General features: G+C 43.9%; 1 protein-coding gene across 1 annotated transcript in view; it reads right to left on the bottom strand.

Annotated features, from left to right (window-relative positions):
* Positions 1-26551, bottom strand: part of ASZ1 (ankyrin repeat, SAM and basic leucine zipper domain containing 1) — a 995454-nt gene that overhangs the window by 626510 nt on the left and 342393 nt on the right. The window contains exon 5 of the mRNA XM_069228909.1: positions 5941-6052. Coding sequence (XP_069085010.1) covers positions 5941-6052 — 112 coding nt within the window. The remainder of the gene's footprint in view (positions 1-5940; positions 6053-26551) is intronic.

Here is a 26551-nt window from a genome sequence, read left to right as displayed (position 1 = left end):
TCTAGGTGGTACGATTAACCAGAATAAACTTTTGGCCAAGAAGGTTTACCATATGTTGAGCAAGATCAAGGAGATTTAAAAAGAAGATAGTGAGGCATTTCTTAGGTGGATGGTAGACATTCGTAAAAACAAGGGAGGGAGATGGACTTATGACATCCTTAGGTAAGGATTACTCAAGTAAGTTGTAAGCTATAGGAGTAGAGCTTGCAGAACAGATATGAAATATTGAGATCATTGCTTCTGGCTTTTCAGGGATATCCAGTTAATGTAAACTATTTTGTACATCTCTTCAATGCAGTGCTGTTCAGCGTAGGATATGCATCCAGGATTTGGCCAAGGGCATCAAAATGAAAGTAATCCCAAGTGTTGTTAGGAGTTTGAATCATAACTGAATAGAAGTGATGTTTAATTCGGTAAGGGGGTTTCAGGTTTTTGGATTTAGACTTATGGAAAAGCAAACCACCCAAATCTCGATTAATCTCAAGCACGGTTTGACCTTTTAAAGGTCATCAGAAAAAGCCACCATCAGGCAGCGCTGGATGTCATCTGCCTATTGCGATGTAGAAAAACACAGGCATCAGCAAACCCAGCGGCTCTATGTATTTGCTGATTAGGGCAAAGACAACATGGAAACCTGTGGATCTCACAATAGAAGAGGCATGTTGGAGAACAATGATTCAGTCTTGATTAATCTGTTCATTCAAAAATCACTTTAAAACTACGCAACCAATAGTCATTGTTGTAGCTAAAATGGAGAGATGAGCCTTGTGGTTACCATGTAAATTGCTGCAAAGAAGTTTAATTGAATCAGTAGGCAATAATGACCGCCATCCATCAAAAGAAATCCATCCACCATCACATGGAAAGCATTGTCAACCATGTAAAGTATGGCCATTTCAGTGCTACGTCTCAATCTACATCTAAAGTGGTGGGTATCCTGAAGGCTGACAGTAATAATGTAGGATGATATTTAAGACAATGTGTCCTTTCTTTAAGTGTGACCAGAAACAAAAGTTTGGCAATATGCATGAGATTTTAAAAATTAAGATTATATTTCCTTAGGAGGTGGACAAACAATTTAATTTCAGTGCAAACTGAAAGCTGCAAAGGTCCAATAAAGAATTGACTAAGAGATGGAAAGGTGAGATTTCTTATGAGCATTTTGTGCGCTACAGTATGTTAGAATTATTAGTAAGCACACAAACGCATCCCAAAGGGATACCCTTGTGCAATCCAAAAAAAAAAGAGGCGAGAGAAGACAAAGCAAGTGAAGGTAAAACATTAGCTAGCATTGGAGAGGTTTCGCGGGCCTTTCTAAATAGCAAAAATTGGAGGTTAGTTGCAGGGATAAAGGTAGGGCACTCCAACAGATAGCCGGGAGATGATTAAAAAAAATCATCCCTTGTATCCACTTTAGCAAGATGAGTGTGTTGTGGCTAAATTAATGCCTGATCTCAATTGCCTCAAGGACTGGTAGTGTAGAATTCGGTTTTGCAGAAATGCTAAGTTGTAATGTGGAGGGCTTGATGAACGTGGCAACAGAGCTTTTATCACCAGAGAAAAAAGTGACCTTTTAGGAGGATTACAGATCGCAAGTGCTGCTGTGTTCTGGATAATCTGAAATCGCAAGAACAGATAGTCTGTCAAGCTGACTTATAAAACATTCCCATTATCCACGCAACTGATAAGTGACTAGAAGATTGGTGCAGCAGCAATACATTTGTAGCTAGCTAAAGATTTTCCGGAGAAAGGCAAAGAATGAAACCACAAATTCCACAGACAGATGATACATGGTCTTCCATAGAGAGTTTATTATTCAAGATAATCCCTTGCTGAAGTCTAGTCAGAGGGGCCAGAATGAGTGAGGAAGGTCATCACCTGTTTGATCAAATTGAATCAGCTTTCCTTTCGGTCTTGCCACAGTTCAGTTTCAGACAATGATCCAGCATCCAAATAGCTACAACTGCAAGGCATTCAACTAGATCACATCTTGCGGCTGGGACGTTTTCTGTGATCAATACAATTAACTGAGTATTATCAGTGTAAGAGAATCTTGAAGCCTGTTGCTCTTACAATGGCTGCCAGTGGTGCCATTTAGATACTGAAAAGTACTGGACTCAGGGATTAGTCCTGTGTATACAGAGCAGTTGTCAGGTGCGGGGTCTGATCTGAACGGGCGAGACAAACTGCTTGTGTTTGACTAGACAGAAAAGTTTGGAATCTCTAGATGGCTTTGGAATAGAAACTGATCTCATGCAGCTGGCAGGATACTATTAATCTGTAAGGACTGACGTATGATAGAATGTGCTAGATATCACACCTCTCCCTCACGGTCAGCAGAGTGTTTGCTGTGACTTGGTGGGAGCTGTCAAAGTTCCCACCAAGTCACAGCAAACAGTTGCGTCCCGGGGGTGGGCGACAAATAGAAAAACTTTTTGCTATGCTCTGATAAATGCTCGCTCCCTCCCGAAACATAAATTAGAAATCAGGGAGATGATTGGCATATTTAACATTGACTGCCTATTTTTGACAGAAACTTGGGGTAAACCTGATTCTGAACCTGATTTCATTGAAGCCACTCCCCCAGGTTATGCCTACTTTAGGTTAGACAGGAAACCAGGTAGGGGAGCTGGCCTTGCAATTATTTGCAGAACTGTTTTTTTCATGCATATGTCACGACTCACATGCTGCTTACGGCTGGAATCCGCAGATTGAGTGGAGTGGGTCTTGAATGTTCGGCTTTGGCCCAGATAGGGGCGACTCTTTCTGGTAGCCACGGTGCTGTAGGCAATGGAATCGCCAAGAACAGACCGTGCCCTTCAGAAATAGCGCCAGAGGGAAAAAAACCTAAAAAGGGAAAAAAAAACTCCAAACAGATGGATTCCTAAAACAGGAACAAAAGAACAGGAATCGACTGAGACAAAATACAGGAAGTACACTGAGTTGAAGAAAACCAGCACAGAAAGACAAAGAAACAGGAGCAAAGACACTATCCAAACAGAAAGTGTTGGAGCACAAGGAGAGAAAGAATCACAGTCCTTAAATACCAACAAACAGGAAGCGTCCGACAGGAAGTACAAAGACACCATCTTAGATAGGGAAAAGAGACATAGAATAGAATGAACTAGGAACCAGGGAACAAGGAATGTTGGGGAAAGAAGGGAGCTATGGGAAGGGAGAAAAAACATAAAGGAAGGCACAACCAGATAGCCAGGGTAAAGCAGAGAAGAAAAGAACAGAACAGAATAGGTGAGTGGGGGGTTTCAGACCTGCCTGTGCGCGTAGTGCATAAAAGGAAAACAAGGCCCCATGCCAATTCTGGGGCCTCGGAAAATGCAGAGTAGCCTGGGGGCGCGACGCACCTTGTGGCCGCGTTCCGAGCCGAATGTTCGGCTCGAGACGCACGGGGCGGCGCGACAGCATATGGAAGGGCACCCCCTCGGTGACATGCGAAGTTATGTCTTACAAAATTATTTTAATTAATCTTGTTTTTCTGGAAAGCCTCTTAATTTATCGTCCCCCTGGGCCACTTTCCAGCTTCTACCAATCTTGGACTGATTTGTTAGAGCCTTTGGTTATGTCCACCAAGGCCATTGTACTAGGGGATTTCAATATTCACTTTGACGAGTCTAATAATCCAGCAGTCATGGAATTTTTAAACCTGATGTCGACTTTTGACTGGACCCTCAAGGTATCCTCTCCTACTCGTATAGCAGGACACTTATTAGATGGGGTCTTTGCCCGTACAGAGGAACAGCTGGCTTCAACAAATATCCCGTTGAGCTGGACTGATCATAATCTCGTGACCTTTTTAATAACTGGTCATTCCCCCCGGCACCCACTGGCAATAACAAATCTATTAGACTATGGAATCGGGTCAAGTTGGAAAAATTGGCCCCCACTTTGGAAGAGAGTTGGAACAGGGCGATCAAGCTATCCCTGCCTCAGTTAGAGAGTTTCAATCAGGGAACTGAAACTGCTATGAAGCACTTGGCCCCCTCAGAATATCTGTGCTCAACTCTAAGAAGCCCAGTCAACCCTGGTTTACTAAAGAACTTAAACACCTTCAGAGGAAGGACCGCCAACAAGAGTGTCGCTGGAAATCCAATTTCTCTCCTGAAGAGAAATATAAACTGAAATTGGTCCTTAAAACTTATAAATTAGCATGTTTCAGAGCCAAATCAGCTTTTTACACTCTCAGAATCAAAGAGGCATCAAATGCCCCTAGAAAGCTCTTTAAAGTGATCACGGATTTGTCCTCCCCCTCTAAGCCGTCTGAATTAGAAAATTCTCATGAGTAGCCAAGTATTGAAAAAATAAAATTTTGCGAATTTACACCAATTTCACCCCTCACGAGGAAACTATAGGCCACCTTACCATGACTGACATGGCTTTCAATGTTAGTCATGCGACCCTCCCCAACTTTCCCTTTCCTTCTCAGGATTGTATCCAAAAGCTGATTGCCGATATTAAATCAGACTTCCCGTGGACCCCTGCCTCCCCTCCATTTTTCATTTGGATCCTGAACTCTTTTCCCGGGCTTTAGCCCCTATTTTGCAGGAGGTCCTCTCCTCAGGGATTTATCCTGCCTCCTGGAAGGAGACTATAGTCATCCCCCTTAAGAAAAAGCAAAACGGAGACAACCAGGACCTAAGTAACCGACGTCCGATTGTGCTCCTCCCTTTTCTGGCAAACGGAAGAGGGAGGACTAAATCCTTCCCAACACGGTTTTAGAAAGGCACATAGTACGGAGTTCGCTCTCATCTCTTCTTCTGACTCCATGACTCCATCCGGAGAATGGTGGACGAAGGGCAAGGGGCCATCCTAATTTTATTAGACTTGTCAGCGGCCTTTGATACTATTTCACCTCAAATTTTGCTAGCCCTCCTTTACCAAGCAGGCATTAGAGATCAGGCGCTTACATTACTAGAGTCCTTCCTGACTGGTAGATGGACCTCGGTTAGCTGTGGCGACTTTAGATCTACAAAGGTTAATATTACGAGTCTCTTGATATCATAAATCGTATTTGTAGTAGGACTGATATGCCCAAATGATTTTTCCCACTGCCTGTCTAAGTGCTAATGTTCCTCAGTCCAAAATGGTGTAGTAGATAGTTTCCTATTTTACACAGTACTGGAAAAATACAAAGCAATTAGATGCACCACATGCTTTTTAAAATGCATGGTACATAATGGGGCAGATGAACAAAGGATTGTAGCAACTGCAAACCATCTGATTCGGTAAATCAGCGCATTAGCGAATGCTAGAACCATTTTTCCTATGAACTCAAAGCATTTAGCAATTCGGAAAAATAAATCTGAATCGCTTCAAGTGTTTTCAAATGGATAACGATTCGGTATTTGGAGGGAGCCATTTATAGATATCCATTCCAAATACTGGATTTGTGACCAATACCTTAAAGGAGGTGGTAAACTACTCCCAGAAGGGAAGGTGACCCTGTGATTAAAAAAAAAAAAAAAAAATCAGTCCTGTTTCTTTTGAGGGAAAAAAAAAATGTTTGCTTTATTTAAAAAAAACAAAAACAAAAAACAGTAAGATACATGGTGGTGGGCTGATCCGAACAGGTCACAATACCAGTGATGGCAGTGAATCATAGTAGGTCACAATTTGTGACCTACCTCATTAGTATTCATGTGGTATGTCAAAATGCTGCCAACTACGATTTTTTCTTTTTTTCTAATAATGACCAGGTTGGTTTGCAAAATACCACACTGGTTGCAAAACTGCTGGCCACAACCCACAACTCACAACCAGTATTTTGAGTACAAGTGTTTTTTAGTACGTCAGTCCCTAAGTGCTCATATTACCACATTTTACTAAACACAGCAATTTACCCCAAAGCACATTTTTTTGTGTTAGGAATGACCCAATTCAAAAGCACCTCTGAAGCAAAATAGATCTACTGGAAAATAACCTTACTGTATAACCGTTTTCATCTTGGAGATTTATTTCTGCAGCATGAGCAACAAGAAGAGCAATAACTTGTGAATGGCCTTCACGAGCAGCAAACATTATTGGAGTCATTTTTTTCCTGGAAAAAAAAAAATATACAGTTCACTAGATTTGCCCCGTAGCTGGCCATAATAAATACATTCACAGAGAAACCTGGTTTTCTAAAAATATTTATAAATATATTTAAAAGAATTACGAAATATTTCACTTAAATAAGAAAAAAAACACCGTTCACGTAATCCACTGAGACTTCCTATTCCACTTCCTTTGAATGCCTAGTTCTATTAGGAATATAAAAAGTTGCTCTGATGGCAAACAGGGTAATTGTTAATTATGGTCTGGCTTGTCGCCAGACAATTAACTGCTAGTCACTTTGCTCCAACCAAATGCTGGGAGCCAGTAGTACCGGATTTTATTGGGCAGACGTTGTATGCTGCCAGGAAAAAAAGGGTTAGCTGCATCCTGACTGGCTCCAAAGAGGATTTCCATCACCTAAAAGGGGCACCGCATCAAACTTAGTGACAGCTTGGCACCCTAGAGGAAAAATGTCATCCAGCTGCACATTTCTAGCTTTAGCTATTTTGCAGCCTCATGTTTTAAAAAAATATATCATACAAAAATGCATACATATATAGGGGTTCCAATTAACACTCTTTCACCATTGGTCTGTTGACATGTCCCTCAAATTACTCTCCGTCACACAATAGCAGAAGGTATAAATCAATAGACCAGCCCAATCCAACCACTGACTGCCCTCGTTTTGAGCGACTCCATTTTGCCCTTGCACAGGTACACATAACAAAAAATTCCCTAAAAACAGAAATTGCAGATACTTACACTTCCCAAAGACTCATAGTCCCTTATGTACAGTAAGGTTACATCAACTATTTTCGTAACTCCAATGACATTTGTTGTATATTACTATGTTCATTAGTTACTGTAAACCAACCTGGCTATATTTACTTAACATACTGAAAATGAGCTCAAGTCATTAGAGTAGCTAGAGAGTATATGATGATTTTTAGGTTGAAGCCACAACTCCACATGGTTCTGATTGACATTTCAAACACTTGTATCTGACTTAAGAGAGACCTCTAGTAACTATGTGTGGAACCACATCTTCACTTGTTGCAGTGCTGTAAGAGCACTGACAGTATGCAGACAAAACTCTCAAATCAACTCACACCCACCAAAACGTAAACAGCTAAAATAAGATACCTAATTGTACTTATACTTACTAGTGAATCAAAATTGTTAAAAATAAATACGGCATGATACAATTCATAAAAAAAACAAATTGATCTATAATTTTGTCTAATTATGAAACAGCTTTGTCAAATAATCAATCCTCTGGAAAACAAGCACAAATGACTAAAATAGCAAAGAAAAGTATATGCAAATGTATATACTAAAACCACACATCCTCAGCTTGGAACAGGTCATTTGAAGCAGTTACCGTATTTATCGGCGTATAACACGCACTTTTTCTCCCTGAAAATAGGGGGCAAATGATGTGTGCGTGTTATACGCCGATATAATGTTAAGGTTTTTTTTTCTGAAATTTCCTCTTAAAATGAGGTGCGTGTTATACGCCGGTGCGTGTTATACGCCGATAAATACAGTAATTTTGAACTGAGCTGCAGCCCTATGAACACGTGGAACTGCAGCTTCATGAAAAATGTCAATGATTTTATAGGTGACTTGTTAGGGACACATAGTAAAGGCTAGTGCAACTGCAGCTTGACATGTGGAACTACACCTTCATGAAAGAATATCAATGAATTTGCATTTGACTTGTGAGGAACAGCTAGTAACAACCAGTGGAACTCCAATTGGGTCTAAGAACTTCAAAATGCTGTTTGCATTTGACTTGACAGTGACACCTTGTAATCACTAGTGGAACTGCAGCTTCATGTAAGAATTTCATCCTTTTGCATTTGACTTGTGAGAGACATCTAGCAACGCCTTGAGGAACTGCAACTCAGGCAATGAATTTTGAAGATTCGGTACACACACACACACACATATATATATATATATATATATACACACACACACACACACACACACACACACACACACACACACACACACATACACACAATTTCTCACTGAAAAACAAAGGTTAAAGTAACATTATAGTTAGGTGAATAGTTAGCAGCATAAATATAAATTGTGCCTCTGCCATTCACATCTGACATCACTCGTCATGTTCTATGACATCACTGATGACACTTCAAATTACATCATTGATGACATCACTGATGACATCATCCAAACTTTCATACATATTGCTCTATAAATTACTATACAATAGACGCCTGACAATAAGTACAAAATAACTCAGGAGTAGATCACCTACTATTACTGCCACCATAGAAACAAGCATTATATGCAACACTGAGCCTATAGCATACATTTTACAGGTAGCATAGATCATATTACCAATCAACAATGGATATATGGGAAACATTCTGACTGCAGTGTGCAATATCAATACAATAAATTGAAAACAGAGAATGCCTATTAGAAATGGGTTTTCTAGTTGACTAAGGTATGCACCTCAGCCAGGCAGAACCCACCAGTGTAGTCAGGGTAAATCAGTTACACACCAGAGATAACCTGTGCTCACCCTCTGGAATCCTGGTGCAGGGCAGGCAGGCTTATCATCAGAGGCGATATGCAAAGTGTTTGCCCAACACACTCACACAGCAGCACAATGAATGCACCCAAAAGAGAATCCACATCTGATTATATAAATATATATACAAATAAAACCAGACCAAATGGGTACTGTAAACAGTATTCAAACTAAGGAAAGAGTTTATTCTGGACCACACTGTTTGCAAACAATGAAACTCATGATAAACACATACAATAGTATTAAAAAAATATCTACAAAAAATAGTGTACGAAAACATATTTACTAAATATATCCGTGATCTTGAGGTGCTAAAGAACATACTGCATGCACCCTTTATACTGTAGTGAAGACGTTATAGATAGATAATCTTGTGTAGAAAAACTTGCATACATACATAGCTTAGTACTAGGTGCATACACTTTTTTACATTGCGTAGAAATTGTCATGTTGAGAAGATTCAGTTTAATAACTCAAGGCTCCTTACAAAACTTAGTATCTACTACATAGAATAATTCCCCTTTTGAAAGCATTTTCTACAGAACCCAAAAACCTGTGTGGAACAGGCACAACACAAGCAAACGGTTACATGCACAACACAGAACTAACATCTATTACAAAGATTTATAACATGTTCAAAACCACTATACAGCTATTTTGCATTATGAGTACATGTGTTTTGTAAACACACCCATTAGCTAGAACAAAAATGTACAAGATTAACTGGAAAAGTAGTAAATTAGTTATCCATAACTATGTAAACTATTTTAAAAAAACACACTCAGTGGATGATGTCATTAGTGATGTGATCTGTGATGTCATCTATGAAGTCATTTGAGATCCGGGATTACTCTGTTTAAAAAAACAAAAAACAAAAAAAAACTACAAATTCACTGAAAAAAAATAAAGTTTATACTTATGTTAGAGTTAGGTGCGATAAAAATCTGTTTTTGTTATAAACAAAAACATTAGAAATTCAGGGAAACAAAAAAAACAAAGGTTAAAGTGACATTATAGTTAGGTGAACAGGTCAGTAGCAACATTAATGTTTTGAACTAAAAATAAAAACTGAAATTCATTGTTGCACACAACACAAACGTGCTACATCTAGGGGAGTTGTATCTGTAATGGCACTGATAACATTTAGTTATAGTCTGAGCTATTTTCCACTTACAATCAGACCGCTAATGTTATACTTGTTTATAGAGTAATGTGTGCAAAAAAAGCTTGGTTGATACCACACTCCTGTAGAAGCCAGATGACTAAACCAGTGATTGCTTATATTATATATATATATATATATATATATATATATATATATAGAAAATGTCACTTACCCAGTGTACATCTGTTCGTGGCATTAGTCGCTGCAGATTCACATGCTGTGCACATCCCGCCATCTGGTGTTGGGCTCGGAGTGTTACAAGTTGTTTTTCTTCAAAGAAGTCTTTTCGAGTCACGAGACCGAGGGACTCCTCCCATTTCAACTCCATTGCGCATGGGCGTCGACTCCATCTTAGATTGTTTTCCCCGCAGAGGGTGAGGTAGGAGTTGTGTATGCTAGTAATAGTGCCCATGCAATGGAGTGAATACGTATGTACATAATGAAGTTTAAAGTAATATATTTACAAATTTACAAATGTTCAAGATCAACTTCTAAACGGCTACAGGCTCCCGGGGAGGCGGGTGGGCGCATGTGAATCTGCAGCGACTAATGCCACGAACAGATGTACACTGGGTAAGTGACATTTTCCGTTCGATGGCATGTGTAGCTGCAGATACACATGCTGTGCATAGACTAGTAAGCAGTTATCTCCCCAAAAGCGGTGGTTCAGCCTGTAGGAGTTGAAGTTGTTTGAAATAATGTTCGTAGTACCGCTTGACCTACTGTGGCTTGTTGTGAAGTTAACACATCTACACAGTAGTGCTTGGTAAATGTATGAGGCATAGACCATGTTGCTGCCTTACATATTTCGTTCATTGGAATATTTCCTAGAAAGGCCATGGTAGCACCTTTCTTTCTGGTTGAGTGTGCCTTTGGTGTAATAGGCAGCTCTCTTTTAGCTTTAAGATAGCAGGTTTGAATGCACTTAACTATCCATCTAGCAATGCCTTGTTTTGAAATTGGATTTCCTGTATGAGGTTTTTGAAAGGCAATAAATAGTTGTTTTGTTTTTCTAATTAGTTTTGTTCTGTCAATGTAGTACATTAGTGCTCTTTTGATGTCTAATGTATGTAGTGCTCTTTCAGCTACAGAATCTGGCTGTGGGAAGAACACTGGTAATTCTACCGTTTGATTCAAGTGGAACGGTGATACTACTTTTGGTAAAAATGTTGGATTTGTCCGTAGAACTACTTTATTTTTGTGTATTTGAATAAATGGTTCTTGTATGGTAAATGCTTGAATTTCACTCACTCTTCTTAGAGATGTGATGGCAATTAAAAATGCAACTTTCCACGTTAAGTATTGCATTTCACAAGAGTGCATGGGCTCAAAAGGTGGACCCATGAGTCGTGTTAAGACAATGTTGAGGTTCCATGAAGGCACTGGTGGTGTTCTTGGTGGTATAATTCTCTTTAGGCCTTCCATAAATGCTTTTATGACTGGTATCCTAAATAATGAAGTTGAGTGCGTAATTTGCAGGTAAGCTGAAATTGCAGTAAGATGTATTTTTATGGAAGAGAAAGCTAGTTTTGACTTCTGCAAATGTAGCAAGTATCCTACTATATCTTTTGCGGATGCGTGTAAGGGTTGAATTTGATTATTATGGCAGTAATAAACAAATCTTTTCCACTTATTTGCATAGCAGTGTCTAGTGGTAGGCCTCCTAGCTTGTCTTATGACCTCCATACATTCTTGTGTGAGGTGTAAGTGTCCGAATTCTAGGATTTCAGGCGCCAAATTGCTAGATTCAGCGATGCTGGATTTGGATGTCTGATTTGTTGTTTGTGTTGTGTTAACAGATCTGGTCTGTTTGGTAGTTTGACATGAGGTACTACTGAGAGGTCTAGTAGTGTTGTGTACCAAGGTTGTCTTGCCCATGTTGGTGCTATTAGTATGAGTTTGAGTTTGTTTTGACTCAACTTGTTTACTAGATATGGAAGGAGTGGGAGACGGGGAAAAGCGTACGCAAATATCCCTGACCAGTTCATCCATAGCGCATTGCCCTGAGACTGATGTTGTGGGTACCTGGATGCAAAGTTTTGGCATTTTGAGTTTTCCTTTGTTGCAAATAGATCTATTTGTGGTGTTCCCGAAATTCTAAAGTAAGTGTTCAGTATTTGGGGGTGAATTTCCCATTCGTGGATCTGTTGGTGATCTCGATAGAGATTGTCTGCTAACTGATTCTGAATTCCTGGAATAAATTGCATTGTGCTATTAGGCGAATGTGGTTGTGAATCGCCCAATGCCATATTTTCTGTGTCAGGAGATCCAACTGTGTCGAGTGTGTCCCGCCCTGTTTGTTTAGGTAATACATTGTTGTCATGTTGTCTGTTTTGACAAGAATGTGTTTGTGGGTTATTATGGGTTGAAATGCTTTCAGCGCTAGAAATACCGCTAACAGTTCTAAGTGATTTATGTGAAACTGTCTTTGCTGTATGTCCCATTGTCCTTGGATGCTGTGCTGATTGAGGTGTGCTCCCCACCCTGTCATGGAAGCATCTGTCGTTATCACGTATTGTGGCACTGGGTCTTGGAAAGGCCGCCCTTGGTTTAAATTTATACTGTTCCACCATTGAAGCGAGATGTATGTTTGGCGGTCTATCAACACCAGATCTAGAAGTTGACCCTGTGCTTGTGACCATTGTGATGCTAGGCACTGTTGTAAGGGCCGCATGTGCAACCTTGCATTTGGGACAATGGCTATGCATGAAGACATCATGCCTAGTAGTTTTATTACTATTTTGACTTGTATCCTTTGTTTTGGATACATGTCTTGTATTACATTGTGAAATGTTTGAACTCTTTGTGGACTTGGAGTGGCAATCCCTTTTGCTGTGTTGATTGTTGCTCCCAAGTATTGCTGTGTTTGACATGGCAGAAGGTGTGATTTTGCGTAGTTGATTGAGAAACCTAGTTTGTGTAGGATTTCTATGACATATTTTGTGTGTTTTGAACACCGTTTTTGCGTGTTGGTTTTGATTAACCAATCGTCCAGGTACGGGAACACATGTATTTGCTGCCTTCTGATATGTGCAGCTACTACTGCCAGGCATTTTGTAAAAACTCTTGGCGCAGTTGTAATTCCGAATGGCAACACTTTGAATTGGTAATGTAGCCCTTGGAATACAAACCTTAGGTACTTTCTGTGTGAAGGATGTATTGGTATATGGAAATATGCATCCTTTAAGTCTAGTGTTGTCATGTAGTCTTGTTGTTTGAGCAGTGGGATTACATCTTGTAAAGTAACCATGTGAAAGTGGTCTGATTTGATGTAGGTATTTAATGTTCTGAGATCCAGTATAGGTCTGAGTGTTTTGTCTTTTTTGGGTATCAGAAAGTACAGTGAGTAAACTCCTGTGTTTAATTGTTGTTTTGGTACTAATTCTATTGCTTCTGTTTGTAGCAATGCTTGAACTTCTAGTGCTAGAAGCTCTATATGTTGTTTTGACATACTGTGTGTTTTCGGTGGGACGTTTGGAGGGAATTTGAGAAATTCTATGCAATAACCATGCTGGATAATTGCTAAGACCCAAGTGTCTGTTGTTATTTCCTCCCAATGTGTGTAAAACTTGGTTAGCCTCCCCCCACAGGTGTTATGTGTTGGGGCTTTGTGACCTTGAAGTCACTGTTTGTTTGGAGGAGTTTTGGGACTTTGGAATTTTCCCCTATTTTTTTTAAATTGTCCTCCTCTATATTGTCCCCGAAAACCTCCCCGCTGATATTGGCTCTGGTAAGTGGGCTTTGTTTGTGAGGTTGTGGCTTCTGTGGTCTGCCCTTGAAACCCCCCTCGAAATTGTGTCTTTCGAAATGTGCCTCTGCGGGGAGTAGAGTGCGCCCATGGCTTTGGCCGTCTCAGTGTCTTTTTTAAGTTTTTCTATGGCAGTGTCCACCTCCGGCCCAAACAACTGCTGTCCGTTGAATGGCATATTTAGCACAGCTTGAGTATCTCTGGTTTAAATCCTGATGTACGCAGCCATGCATGTCTCCTTATTGTTACTGCTGTGTTGACAGTCCTAGCAGCTGTGTCTGCAGCATCCATTGCTGACCGTATCTGATTATTAGAGATACTCTGTCCCTCTTCTACCACTTGCTGCGCTCTTTTTTGGAACTCTTTTGGTAAATGTTCAATAAAGTGTTGCATCTCATCCCAATGGGCCCTATCATATCTGGCTAACAAAGCTTGGGAATTTGCAATGCGCCACTGGTTCACTGCCTGTGCCGCCACCCTTTTGCCTGCCGCATCGAATTTTCTACTTTCTTTATCTGGAGGCGGTGCATCTCCAGAAGAATGTGAGTTGGCTCTTTTGCGCGCTGCTCCCACTACAACAGAATCTGGTGTTAGCTGTTGTGTGATGTACACTGGGTCTGTTGGTGGCGCTTTATATTTTTTATCTACTCTTGGAGTAATGGCTCTCCCCTTGACAGGTTCTTCAAACACTTGTTTGGAGTGTTTGAGCATTCCGGGTAACATCGGAAGACTTTGATATTGACTGTGTGTAGACGACAGTGTATTAAAAAGAAAGTCGTCTTCAATGGGTTCTGAATGAAGGCTGACATTGTGAAATGCTGCAGCTCTTGATACCACTTGAGCATAGCCTGTACTATCCTCTGGTGGCGATGGTCTTGCTGGATAGCATTCAGGGCTATTATCCGACACTGGTGCGTCATAAAGGTCCCAGGGTCATCTTGACTCATTCCCGTATGAGTTGGTGATTGCATCATTGGTGGAGTGGCTACAGGTGATGGTGGTGGAGAGTGATGTGGGGATGGTGGTGGTGTCACTTGTTTAGCCACCTTTGCGTGTGGCTGTTTGTCCTTGTCTTGGAAGGCAAGTTTACGTTTCATCTTGATCGGAGGAAGAGTGCTGATCTACCCTGTATCTTTTTGAATAAAGAGCCTTCTTTGTGTGTGATCTGGCTCTATTATCTCTAATTCTTGTTGAAATCGGTGTGTCTTCATTTGTGAGGACAGTCCTTGTTCCTCTGAATAGGAACTACCTTTCGGTTCCGAGGCCGGATGTTTCGGTACCGAAACCTTTTCGGCAGCCTTTTTCGGCTCGGACGAAACCTTTTTTATTTTCGGCGTCGTGCCTTCTCGATGCCGACCCATTTCGGTGCCGCTGTCTCGATGCCGAATCTTCTCGGACCCGCTATCTCGGGCCCGAGATTGCTGTGTGCCGGTATCTCGACCGGAGTCGGATGACTTCGACACCAGCTCGCCCTTTTTCGGTGCCGATGGACGGTCACTTATTTTTCGGGTTAAGCCATGGCCTTTTGGCGGTGGCGTCCCCTGGGCTTTAGCGGTCTTCTCGTGAGTTCTCTGCTTAAACGTCTTACTCATGGTTTTCAGCGTTTCTTCGGGATCGACCTCCTCCGAGTCCGATTCCTGGGTGGAGAATGTTTCTTCCTCCTCTTCGAAACGCCCTTGTCCTGTCGGCGCCGACGCCATCTGTAGTCTTCTGGCTCTTTGGTCCCTGAGTGTCTTCCTGGACCGAAACGCTCGACAGGCCTCACAAGTATCCTCCTTGTGACAAACACAAGTTACAGACCAGGTGTTGATCTGTATATGGATACTTGTTATGGCATTTTGGACAGAAGCAGAATGGGGTCTGTTCCATCAGCCTTGAAGAGACACGTGGCCGGGCCGACCAGGCCCCGACGGGGATCGAAAAAAAAACCAAAGGGCCACCGGAGCTCTTCTTAATTCGGTGTTGATCTGTTGTAACTAACCCGATACCGAACGCAAACAATACCGACAATTTTTCCGAGATTCTAACTTTCCAACCCGAAACCCGGAGCGAAAAGGAACACGTCCGAACCCGATGGCGGAAAAAACCCAATCTAAGATGGAGTCGACGCCCATGCGCAATGGAGTAGAAATGGGAGGAGTCCCTCGGTCTCGTGACTCGAAAAGACTTCTTCGAAGAAAAACAACTTGTAACACTCCGAGCCCAACACCAGATGGCGGGATGTGCACAGCATGTGTATCTGCAGCTACACATGCCATCGAACATTTATATATATATATATATATATATATATATATATATACACACACACACACACACACACACACACACACACACACACACACAAGGTTGTCATTACAAAGCTCCATAGCAATCAAGTCATTTATTGAAAGTTGTGATGCTGATTTGTCAGGATACACCCAAATTCACACACTTAATTATCCTATTGAAATCAACCAAATTTATTGGGGTAGCAAAAGCGATTATGTACATTTTTATGTTGAGGCCACACACCCTCATCTTTGTGAAGGGCATTTTAAACGTGAGATATTACATATGCAGTCTTGTTTAAGACTTCACACTATTTTTTTTCTGACACAAAAAGGACCTCTAGTACTTACCTGAGGTAGCTGTAGCTATTTGAAAGGCCAAACCGATTGTTTTGCTAGTTTATTATGAGATAATTTTGTATCCTTCTACCTCTCCCATATAGCAGCAGCGTAGTCATGCAACTGGACCCGGGCAGGAGCAAATCAAACGCTTGCAGATGATCCAAAAACCACAATTATACAATGGGGCAAGACGCCGCATAACAACAGCGCTCAATCATTGTTAAAGGGGTAAAAGGCCGCTTTAATAGAACATGTCTGGTAATTTTATTATTAAAAGTCTGTAACTGCCTTAAAAACTAACCAACCTCACTAATACATTGAAACAAACTTTACACCTAACTCACCCCTCTTAGAAGTCTTACCCTCCAGAGATAACCCTCCCTACCCCAGCCTTATACCCCCAAGTCTTGTACCCCTTTGACAAGCTCTCCACCTTCCTTTGTTACCCTTGTCACTCTATCCTTTTGGTCTTTGGCTGATAACCCTGACCTCTCTTTGCTCTGCCTTTCCAACCCCACCATCCAACAATTGCCTTCTAGCCTGCCCAATACCAAACCTGTCTAGCAGCGGCAACCTCTTAAGCCACATACAGATCACAACCATGAGACTCCAAGCACAAATCTATTACTTCCGAACCAACTAATAAAATTATCCATAAAAAAGCCAGCGGGAGTGGTGACAAATGCTTACCATGCCCTCCCCTGGGTGTCGCAATGGCCAAAGAGGCCAGCCACAACTTCACTCAACACTAAAACCCCACTAAACCGTACACACAGACCCCACCTAACCAATGAGGGCCCAGATTGTTATGAAATCACATCATGATACCCACCTAGCCTGGGCTATAGGGGGAAGGGGCGGTTGCAGTTTTGGGGAGACCAGGCCATCCCATCTCCCTCCAAGCCCCCATTTAGCAAGAGGGCACATAACAATACTCAATCATTGTTAACAGCCACTTTAATAGAAGAGAATGTATTAACAAAACTCTGCAAATGTCTTACAAAACTAACCAACTTCACTAAGACTTTGAAACAAACCTAACACCCAACGTACCCCCTGTAAGAAGTCTTACCACCCCAGAGATAACACTTCCCACCCCAACCTTGTATCCCAAATTCTGTACCCCTCTGGCATCCATTTTTACCCTTCCCCCTCAATCCCTTTAGTCTTTGGTCAATATCCCCGACCGCTCATTGCTCTGCCTTTCCGACCCCTTTCCATCCAACAAATGTCTTCTAGACCGTCAACCAGGAAAACCTATCATTATTTTCCTGCCCCACTAAAACATTGCTATACCCTCAAAACTCATTCCCACAACCTCTCTCCCACTAGGACCGCAATTTTCAAATGCAATTCCATGATGTAAAATTAATTGCCTAAGAAAGACAAATGTACACCATCATGTCTAAAAAGTGAATCATCTTCCTGCACTATGTTGGCATGCTTCAAAACAGAGACAACACTAATGCACTATTGTTGGACCTGGCCTTTTTACAGGGTCATACCCAAATTTTTTGCCTCCTTCCTCCTATTTTTTCTGACCTGTTGTTGTTGGTTTTTGAACTCTGGGCACTTTACCACTGCTAACCAGTGCTAAAGTGCATATGCTTTCTGTGTAAATTGTACTGTTGATTGGTTTATCCACGATGGGCTATTTGATTTACTTGTAAGACCCTAGTAGAGTGAACTATATGTGCCTAGGGCCTGTAGATTAAATGCTACTAGTGGGCCTGCAGCACTGGTTGTGCCACCCACTTAAGTAGTCCCTTAACCTTGTCTCAGGCCTGCCATTGCAGGGTATGTGTGTGCAGTTTCACTGCCACTTCGACTTGGCATTTAAAAGTACTTGCCAAGCCTAAAAATCCCCCTTTTCTACATATAAGTCACCCCTAATGTGTGCCCTAGGTAACCCCTAGAGCAGGGTGCTGTGTGGGTAAAAGGCAGGACATGTACCTGTGTAGTTTATATGTCCTGGTAGTGTAGAACTCCTAAATTCGTTTTTACACTACTGTGAGGCCTGCTCCCTTCATAGGCTAACACTGGGGCTACCCTCATACATTGTTGAAGTGGTAGCTGCTGATCTGAAAGGAGTAGGAAGGTCATATTTAGTATGGCCAGAATGGTAATACAAAATCCTGCTGACTGATGAAGTTGGATTTAATATTACTATTCTAGAAATGCCACTTTTAGAAAGTGAGCATTCCTTTGCACTTAAATCTTTCTGTGTCTTACAATCCACGTCTGGCTAGGTTTAGTTGACAGCTCCTTGTGCATTCACTCAGACACACCCCAAACACAGGGTACTCAGCCTCACTTGCATACAACTGCATTTTGAATGGGTCTTCCTGGGCTGGGAGGGTGGAGGGCCTGCCCTCACACAAAGGACTGCCACTGTCCCTACTGGGACCCTGGCAGACAGGACTGAACTGAAAGGGGACCTGGTGCACTTCTAAGGCACTCTTTGAAGTCTCCCCCACTTCAAAGGCACATTTGAGTATAAAATAGGGCCTCTGCCCTACCACCTCCTACACTTGCTGGAGAAGACACCTGAACCAGAACCTGCATCCTGCCAAGAAGAACTGCCTGGCTGCCCAAAGGACTCACCTGACTGCTTTCTACAGAGCACTGCTGCCTTGCTGTTTCCCAGCTGCCTTGCTGAACTCTTGCCTTGCTGCAGAAGTGCTCTCCAAGGGCTTGGATAGACCTTGCCTCCTGTTCCCTGAAGTCTCAGGACCAAAAAGACTTCTTTCTTTCAAATGGACACCTTGTGCGGCAAAAAATTTGACGCACAGCTTGCCCCGCAGTGAAAAATTCACTGCACGCCGACCCAGGATGCCGCTGCTCGACTTCACAAGGAAAAGATCGACGCAGCGCCTACGGTGTGACCGGAACTTCGACGCACGGCCCGCCTGGACAACGCCACCCGACGCAGCGCCTGCCATGAGGGAGAAAATTCCACGCACAGCCCACCGGAACAACGCGCAGCCGGACAACAAGCCCAGGATTCCACGCACAGACCCCGGGGCGTCTGAAAACCCTGCGACCCACCGAGGAGACTGTCCGAGCGCCGGAAATCGACGCAACGTCTTCCCCGCGTGAAAAATAACGACGCAAGTCCATGTGTGAAGGGGCGAAACCGGCGCACACACCATTTTCCACGAATCTCCTCCTCTGCAGCCCTCTGTGGAGATGTTTCACTCCAAACCAGGTACTTTGTGCTTGAAAGAGACTTTGTTTGCTTTTTATAGACTTAAGACACTTCATATCACTTTTCAGTGATATCTCTACAATTTCTTATTGCATCTTCGTTTTGACCTGCAAATATCCAGATAAATATTACACATTTTTCCAAACACTGTGTGGTGTATTTTTGTGGTGTTATATTGGGTTATTGCATGATTTATTGTACAAATACTTTACACATTTAAGTTAAGCCTGACTGGTCAGTGCCAAGCTACCAGAGGGTGGGCACAGGATCATTTGGATTGTGTGTGACTTACCCTGACTAGAGTGAGGGTCCTTGCTTGGACAGGGGGTATCCTGACTGCCAACCGAAGACCCCATTTCTAACATTGTTGATCAGCGGTGAGGATAGGACTTGTATTTGTGCAGTGACATACAGTACCTAAGTATTTTACTATCTACCCACAGTTGAAGGTCAACTTGATATGTTTTCATCTTTTTGCTTTTGGTTCTCTGATGCCCTCCTAGGATATTGTTGATATTTTGGACTTTGGTTTTGGCTGTGATACCTTGCCAAATTGGGAATGGATACCAGCTTCCCAGAAGACTGCGATATGTCAAACTCTGTGCCTGTTGAATCCCTCACCAAGGCTGAACTGAGGGTGCTTTGCAAAGAAAGGGGACTTCCAATGTCAAGGAGATCCACTAAGATGGAACTGCTGGATATCTTTGTAGACTGGGGGGGGGGAGCACAATGGGCAAAGGAACAGGCAGCAAAGAACCAAAGGAATCATAGCCCTGAGAATGATTATGAGGAGGAGGACTACTCAGATGAGGAAAGAGAACCAGTGAGAGATGAATGGCTCCTAGCTCAAGAGCAGTTGATGGAACAGCTAGATGAGCAGGTTGAGAGGGCTGAGGCAGTGAGAGCCTTAGCACAGGAAAAATAAAGGATTGCAGCTCAGGGGCTGAGCTGTGAAGAGCTGAAACTGGAAGCAGGAAGGGCTTAGTCCAGACAGATGGTGGCAGCAAAAATCTTGCATCTAGTGCTGCTGAAGAAGTGCACAGGCCCAGAGATGCGGTGCCAGACTTGAAAAAGGGAGTTGACACACACCAGGCGGCTCAGGAGCATGAGGTAGTTCCCGTTATGCATAGTGTCCCTGAGGAGGATTGGGGAACTGGCACAGGGATTCATATTTCTACTGGGGGGAGGGACACTTTACTGGCTCTAGAAGAGATTGACAGGGAAAAGGGTTCCCCCCTGGTGGACGTCCTGGGTATAGAGTGTGGAGACATCCCAGAAGAGTGTGGGTTGAGTGACAGGGACAGTCCGATACTGTCTCACCAGTCTCAGGAGGGTGATATAGAGTGCTTTTTCAAGGCTGAGACACTGGATGGTTGGGTGAAGGGTACTTTGGTTAATACATGCGAGGTGCTGAGTGATGTAATTGCTGGAGAGCATATGTCTGGTCCTTATTTTCTGGAGCTACGCCAACACAAGGTGGAGTGTGAAATCTCGGACCCCAGGGAGCTTACCATGGAGGAAGACTTCTGGGTGAGTACCAGAGTCTGAAGAGGCATTTGGGGGGGCTCCTGAAGGGAGTGGTCTAGGTGTTTCCCAAATAAGTAAGGTGGGAAAGGATTGCAGTGTCCCAGGTAGGTCCCAGAGTAGTGGGATGGGTGAGGGACCCCATGTCCAGTCTCAGAAGAGAGGGAATGGGGATGGGCTGAGGCCCAGGGTGCCCGAGATCTGTTCCCAGGTCCTGGAGGGTTCCACGAGGGAACACCAGGAGGAAAGCCTAGCCTGTACCGTAGGGCCACCGGTTGAGGGAGACCCCGCAGTGTCAGAAGAACTTGGGGGGGGTGACTGTAGCCAGCATCCCACCAGTTCTGGTGTCTGGCAGTACCACTCCTAGTGAGGGGGTGTAAAAGTCCAGACAGAGGTTTGAGAGGGGGCTGCGGACCCCAGTGGAGGTCCTGGAGAGTCAGGGGACAGCTCTGAGAGCAGAGCCCCCCAGGAATGACCCAGGTGAAACCATTTCTGGTTTGGGGGAGATCCAGACTCTACTAGATGGGCAGAGGTCAGGAGACCTGCGCCGGCCAGACTCTTGTGTGGCCCTTGGGGATGGTGTGTCCCTTGTGGGGGGTAGGTGTGCCCCCCCAGAAAGTCCTGGCGTGCCAGGCAATTGGTCAACCTCAGGGTGGTGACTCTGGGTTCGATGACCAGGTTCAGGGGGTAAACTCTGGCCTGGTGGGGGGGGGGGGGGTCAGGGTGCCCCCCAAGAAGTCCTGGTGTGCCAGGCAATGGTTCAACCTCAGGGTGGTGGACTCTGGGTTGAGGGACCAGGTTCAGAGGGTACACTCTGACCTGGTGGTGGTGGTGGTAGTGGTGGTGGTGGGGGGGGGGGGGGGGGTAGGTGTGCCCCCCGGAAAGTCCTGGTTTGCCAGGCAGAGATCCAGTCTGAGGGTACAGACCCTGGATTGGTGAAAGAATGGTGCAGGGCTGCTTCTATAAGCACCCTGACCATGTTGGACTCTGGGGGTGCTGCTCCAGGAGGGAGGGTACAGAGCCCCAGAGAGGAGGACCAGGTTCAGGCTGTCACCCCTGATCTGGTGGAAGGGAGAGTGGTCAAAGGGTGCCCAGCACCTGGGGCTACCGCCCCCCACTCTCCACAGTCACAGTGGTTAGGGAGCTTTGAGAGGCCTGAGGCGTGGCTCTCATCCCTGACAGCTGTCAGTAGCCACTGTGGCTTGCTGTCCGGATGGACAGTTACCCCTGGGGAGGGGACAAGAGTCACACCCCGGGGGTAGAGTGGGCAACACCACTGTGTTGGCCCTGGTGGTACTATCCGGCCCCTGGGATACATCTGTGAGCAAAGTAAGGTTAGGTGCTGCACAGATGGTATCTGCAGGTGAGGAGAAAGGTTCCCCATGGGTTGGCTTAGTGGACCCTGAGAGTATGGACAGAGGGATCCAATTGGAGTCAGGAAGGCGAAGAACTGGAACATGCCCCTGCTGTTGTGGGCCTGGGTCCTTGTTCTATCGCCTCAAACAGGGAAGTACATCAGGATGGCATTTAAAAGTACTTGCCAAGCCTAAAAATCCCCTTTTTCTACATATAAGTCACCCCTAATGTGTGCCCTAGGTAACACCTAGAGCAGCGTGCTGTGTGGGTAAAAGGCAGGACATGTACCTGTGTAGTTTATATGTCCTGGTAGTGTAAAACCCTAGTGCCCTAGTGTGAAGACCCATTCAAAATGCAGATGTATGTGTTTGGGGTGTGTCAGAGTGAATGCACCAGGAGCTGTCAACTAAACCCAACCAGACGTGGATTGTAAGGCACAGAAAGATTTAAGTGCAGAGAAATGCTCACTTTCCAAAAGTGGCATTTCTAAAATAGTAATATTAAATCCAACTTCACCAGTCAGCAGGAATTTTTATTACCATTCTGGCCGTACTAAATAGGACCTTCCTACCCCTTTCAGATCAGCAGCTACCACTCAAACACTGTATGAGGGCAGCCCCAATGTTAGCCTACGAAGGAAGCAGGCCTCACAGCAGTGTAAAAACTAATTTTAGGAGTTTTACACTACTAGGACATGTAAACTACACAGGTACATGTTCTGCCTTTTGCCTACACAGCACCCTGCCCTATGGGTTACCTAGGGCATACCTCAGGGGTATCTTATATGTAGAAAAAGGGGAGTTTTAGACTTGGCAAGTACTTTTAAATGCCAAGTCGAATTGGCAGCGAAACTGCACACACAGGCCTTGCAATGGCAGGCCAGAGACAAGGTTAAGGGGCTACTTAAGTGGGAGGCACAATCAGTGCTGCAGCCCACTAGTAGCATTTAATCTACAGGTCCTTTACTAAGGACTTATAAGTAGATTAAATAGTTCAATTGGGTATGATCCAATGTTACTATGTTTAAAGGGAGAGAGCATATGCACGTCAGCACTGGTTAGCAGTGGTAAAGTGTGCAGAGTCTAAAAACCAGCAAAAACAGTGTCTGATAAGTGGAGGCAGGCACAAAGTTAGAAGTAGCCACCCTAAGGCTGTCAGTTCGAACAACTAAAAAGACCTCTCATCTCTCTGTTTATCTTCTTTCTCCGCTTCTCAATAGCCCCTTGATTCCTTGCACAACTCCAAAATCTCCTGGGCACTAACTGTCCAAAGAATGTGTGTACCAACCCACTTTGATTGACTCCTCTCCAATCCATTTTCACGAATTAACAAACCAATCACCAATAAAGTCACAGATCATTTTCCCCAAGATGTAAAACTGGCAAATCTGGACAAAAATCTCATGAAAACTCCTTAGAGAGCAAGCCCATCAGATTGCGATTTCCCCCAACACCAAACCACAACTCGGGCTCCATCCAACCCCAGCTGTCATCCACAATGCTGTGACTCTGTCTGCTTTCCCGTCCAAAGGACAAAGGAGGAACCCACAAGCCACACTGTGGAAACCACGCTGCATGGCCCCACAAAATAACCTGAAAATGGAAACACAACATTAACAACCAAGCTCATCTCCCTCACAAGGAACCCAGCTACCGCCAAGATTAATCTGCACGCCGGAATCCTCGACATCGCCAGCTGGATGACAGCAAGCCACCTCAAATTGAACTCCGACAAAACAGAGATCATCATCTTCGGCCCCAACAAGGCAACATGGAACGACTCTTGGTGGCCCACCACCCTCGGACCACCCCCAACACCCACCACCCAAGCACGCAACCGTGGCATCATACTGGACTTGCCTCTCTCCATGACCCAGCAAATCAATGCCACATCATCTTCCTGCTTCAACACCATTCGCATGTTACGCAAGACTTTCAAATGGATTCCTTTAGAAACAAGACGAACAGTCACCCACGCCCTCATAAGCAGCAGACTGGACTACGGCAACGCCCTCTACGCAGGAACCACAGCCAAGCTTCAAAGAAAACTCCAGAGAAACATGAACGCAGCTGCACGTCTCATCCTCAACCTCCCCGCCACAAACACATATCCACCCACCTCAGATCCCTACACTGGCTGCCCATCAACAAAAGGTTAATTTTCAAAATCCTTGTCCACGCTCAGAAAGCCCTCCACGACACTGGACTGACCTACCTCAACAAACGAGTCAACTTGCACATACCAACTCGACAGCTCCGCCGCCCTCGCTACGATCGCCCGCATCCAACGCACCACCTCCGGCGGCAGATCCTTCTCCCACCTCGCCGCCAAAACCTGGAACTCCCTCCCCACCAGCCTACGCAAGACCCATGATCTCCTAACCTTCAGCAAGCACCTAAAAACATGACTTTTGAGCAGTAACTGCCCCCCCCCCGACCCCCTCCAGCGCCTTGAGACCCTAGCGGGTGATTATTGCGCTTAAGAAATGTATTTGATTGATTGAACCTCCAACTGAAATAAATGCAGAAAAATCCAAGGACGCTCCATCTGCCTGCGTTCATTATACCGTTCTCAGAGAGCACTCTGTTTCGTCCCAGTAGCTGCTCCAATCCGAAAAGAATGCGTGCCATACTCTTTAGGAGAAATACTCAACCTACCTACAGCCAACGTCAACATGGCTAATACCCAAAAAGATGCTAGCATAGTCCGATCTTCTTGGATGAAAACCTGGCATGCTTTGTTACTTAGAAAATGACAAAAGGAAAACCAACATACCATAGGACACACTAGGGAATAGTTCTTCAGAATGATTTCATGATCTCTGCCCAGCTGATCTGTTTTGGACTGAACCAAACATATCTTAATAATTCCTTCCTCCTTGCTAACCATGACACTAAAACAAAGTAAACCTTCCCTGCCCCTTGCTCCCACCAATTCAGACACCTGCAATACCCCATGAAAGATTCAAACCATACACCATCAAATTAAGGCCATTACCAAAGAGAAAAACAAACCCCCAAGAATATCACTGAATAACTTACTGTATATAGGTCTCCGTCTATCTGAACGTGCACCACCCTTCCCTTACCCAACTGGCCACAATCCATCTGCAAATCTTCCCTCACATAGGTTCATAACCCCAGAAAAACGTACCGTAAAAGGAAATGCCCACCATCTTTCCCAATATTGTCACTGCTGAAAGGCCCAAACCAATCTGTCTCATTATAAAGCGTACCGCATTCTCTCTCTTTTGTCACAAAATCAATGGGCTTTCCCCCCATTCTGAAGGCACCAGATTATACAAATACAAACCAAGCCTTTGAATAACTCTTGCAAATGGAAACAGTTGGAGTTTTCCCAATCACCTGCAGCTTCCTCATTCTCCCAGCGACCACAGATTAAGGAGCATCTCTGTCTTAATCTCGTCTTCTGCTGGTGCAAGCCCATAAACTCACTGCCACTGTGAACGTGATAGTTATATCATTATTTACCCCAGGGACATATCTGGCTTTAAAGAAAATATTTAACTTTAGACATTCCAAGAGGAAAACTCTCAACAACTGCAATACTTTCTCATCTTGAGCCTTCTGCCAATTCACCAGATAAACCACCAGCCTGTTGACCAACTTCTTCTCCCATAAGACCATCACCACAACCAAAGAAAAAATTCCATGAAGGAAATGCTGTGTTTTGCTGCCAACACATTGGAGGTAATTCTTCAGCACCCAATGTCCATCCCAGAAAAGACTAAAGCATGCACTTCCAAAGCATTGGAAAATAGCTGCATCTTCCACAACCAATCCTCATCTGCGAACCACACAGTAACACCACTGAATTTCGTTAAGAACTAAATCCACATCCTCAAATCAGCCCTAATGCTTGCTCACAAACACACCCTATCAGGGGCGAAAACCACACACACACAGTGAAATCAAGTTATCTACAAAAGGCTCTGCTAACTCACACCACTCAACTTGCAAAGTTCAAAAGGCATTGCTCTGTCCTCAGTTCCAACTTTTTACAGCTGACTGATTCCTCCGACAGCAAAATCAATGTCCAACCTTGTCTATAGGTAAACAAACTTCCATCAACTGAGAATCCAACTCGATACCCAGGAATGTAATGCACATACTTGGGTCTTCCACCTTCTCTGGGGCCAAAGGAACTCCTAACTCTTACACTGTTGCATAGAAAAGCTGCAATGCCCTCAGTCACCTGACCCACTTCTGCCCATAATTAGAAAATCCCCCAAATAGTGCGTTACCGGATGCACACCACTCTTGAACTGACAGAACCACTGTAAAGACGTATTAAACGTCTCAAA

The sequence above is a fragment of the Pleurodeles waltl genome, chromosome 4_1 (assembly GCF_031143425.1).
Source record: "Pleurodeles waltl isolate 20211129_DDA chromosome 4_1, aPleWal1.hap1.20221129, whole genome shotgun sequence".
Lineage (NCBI taxonomy): Eukaryota > Metazoa > Chordata > Amphibia > Caudata > Salamandridae > Pleurodeles > Pleurodeles waltl.
Note: the sequence above shows the minus strand (reverse complement) of the source record. Positions and strands in the feature narration are given on the sequence as shown.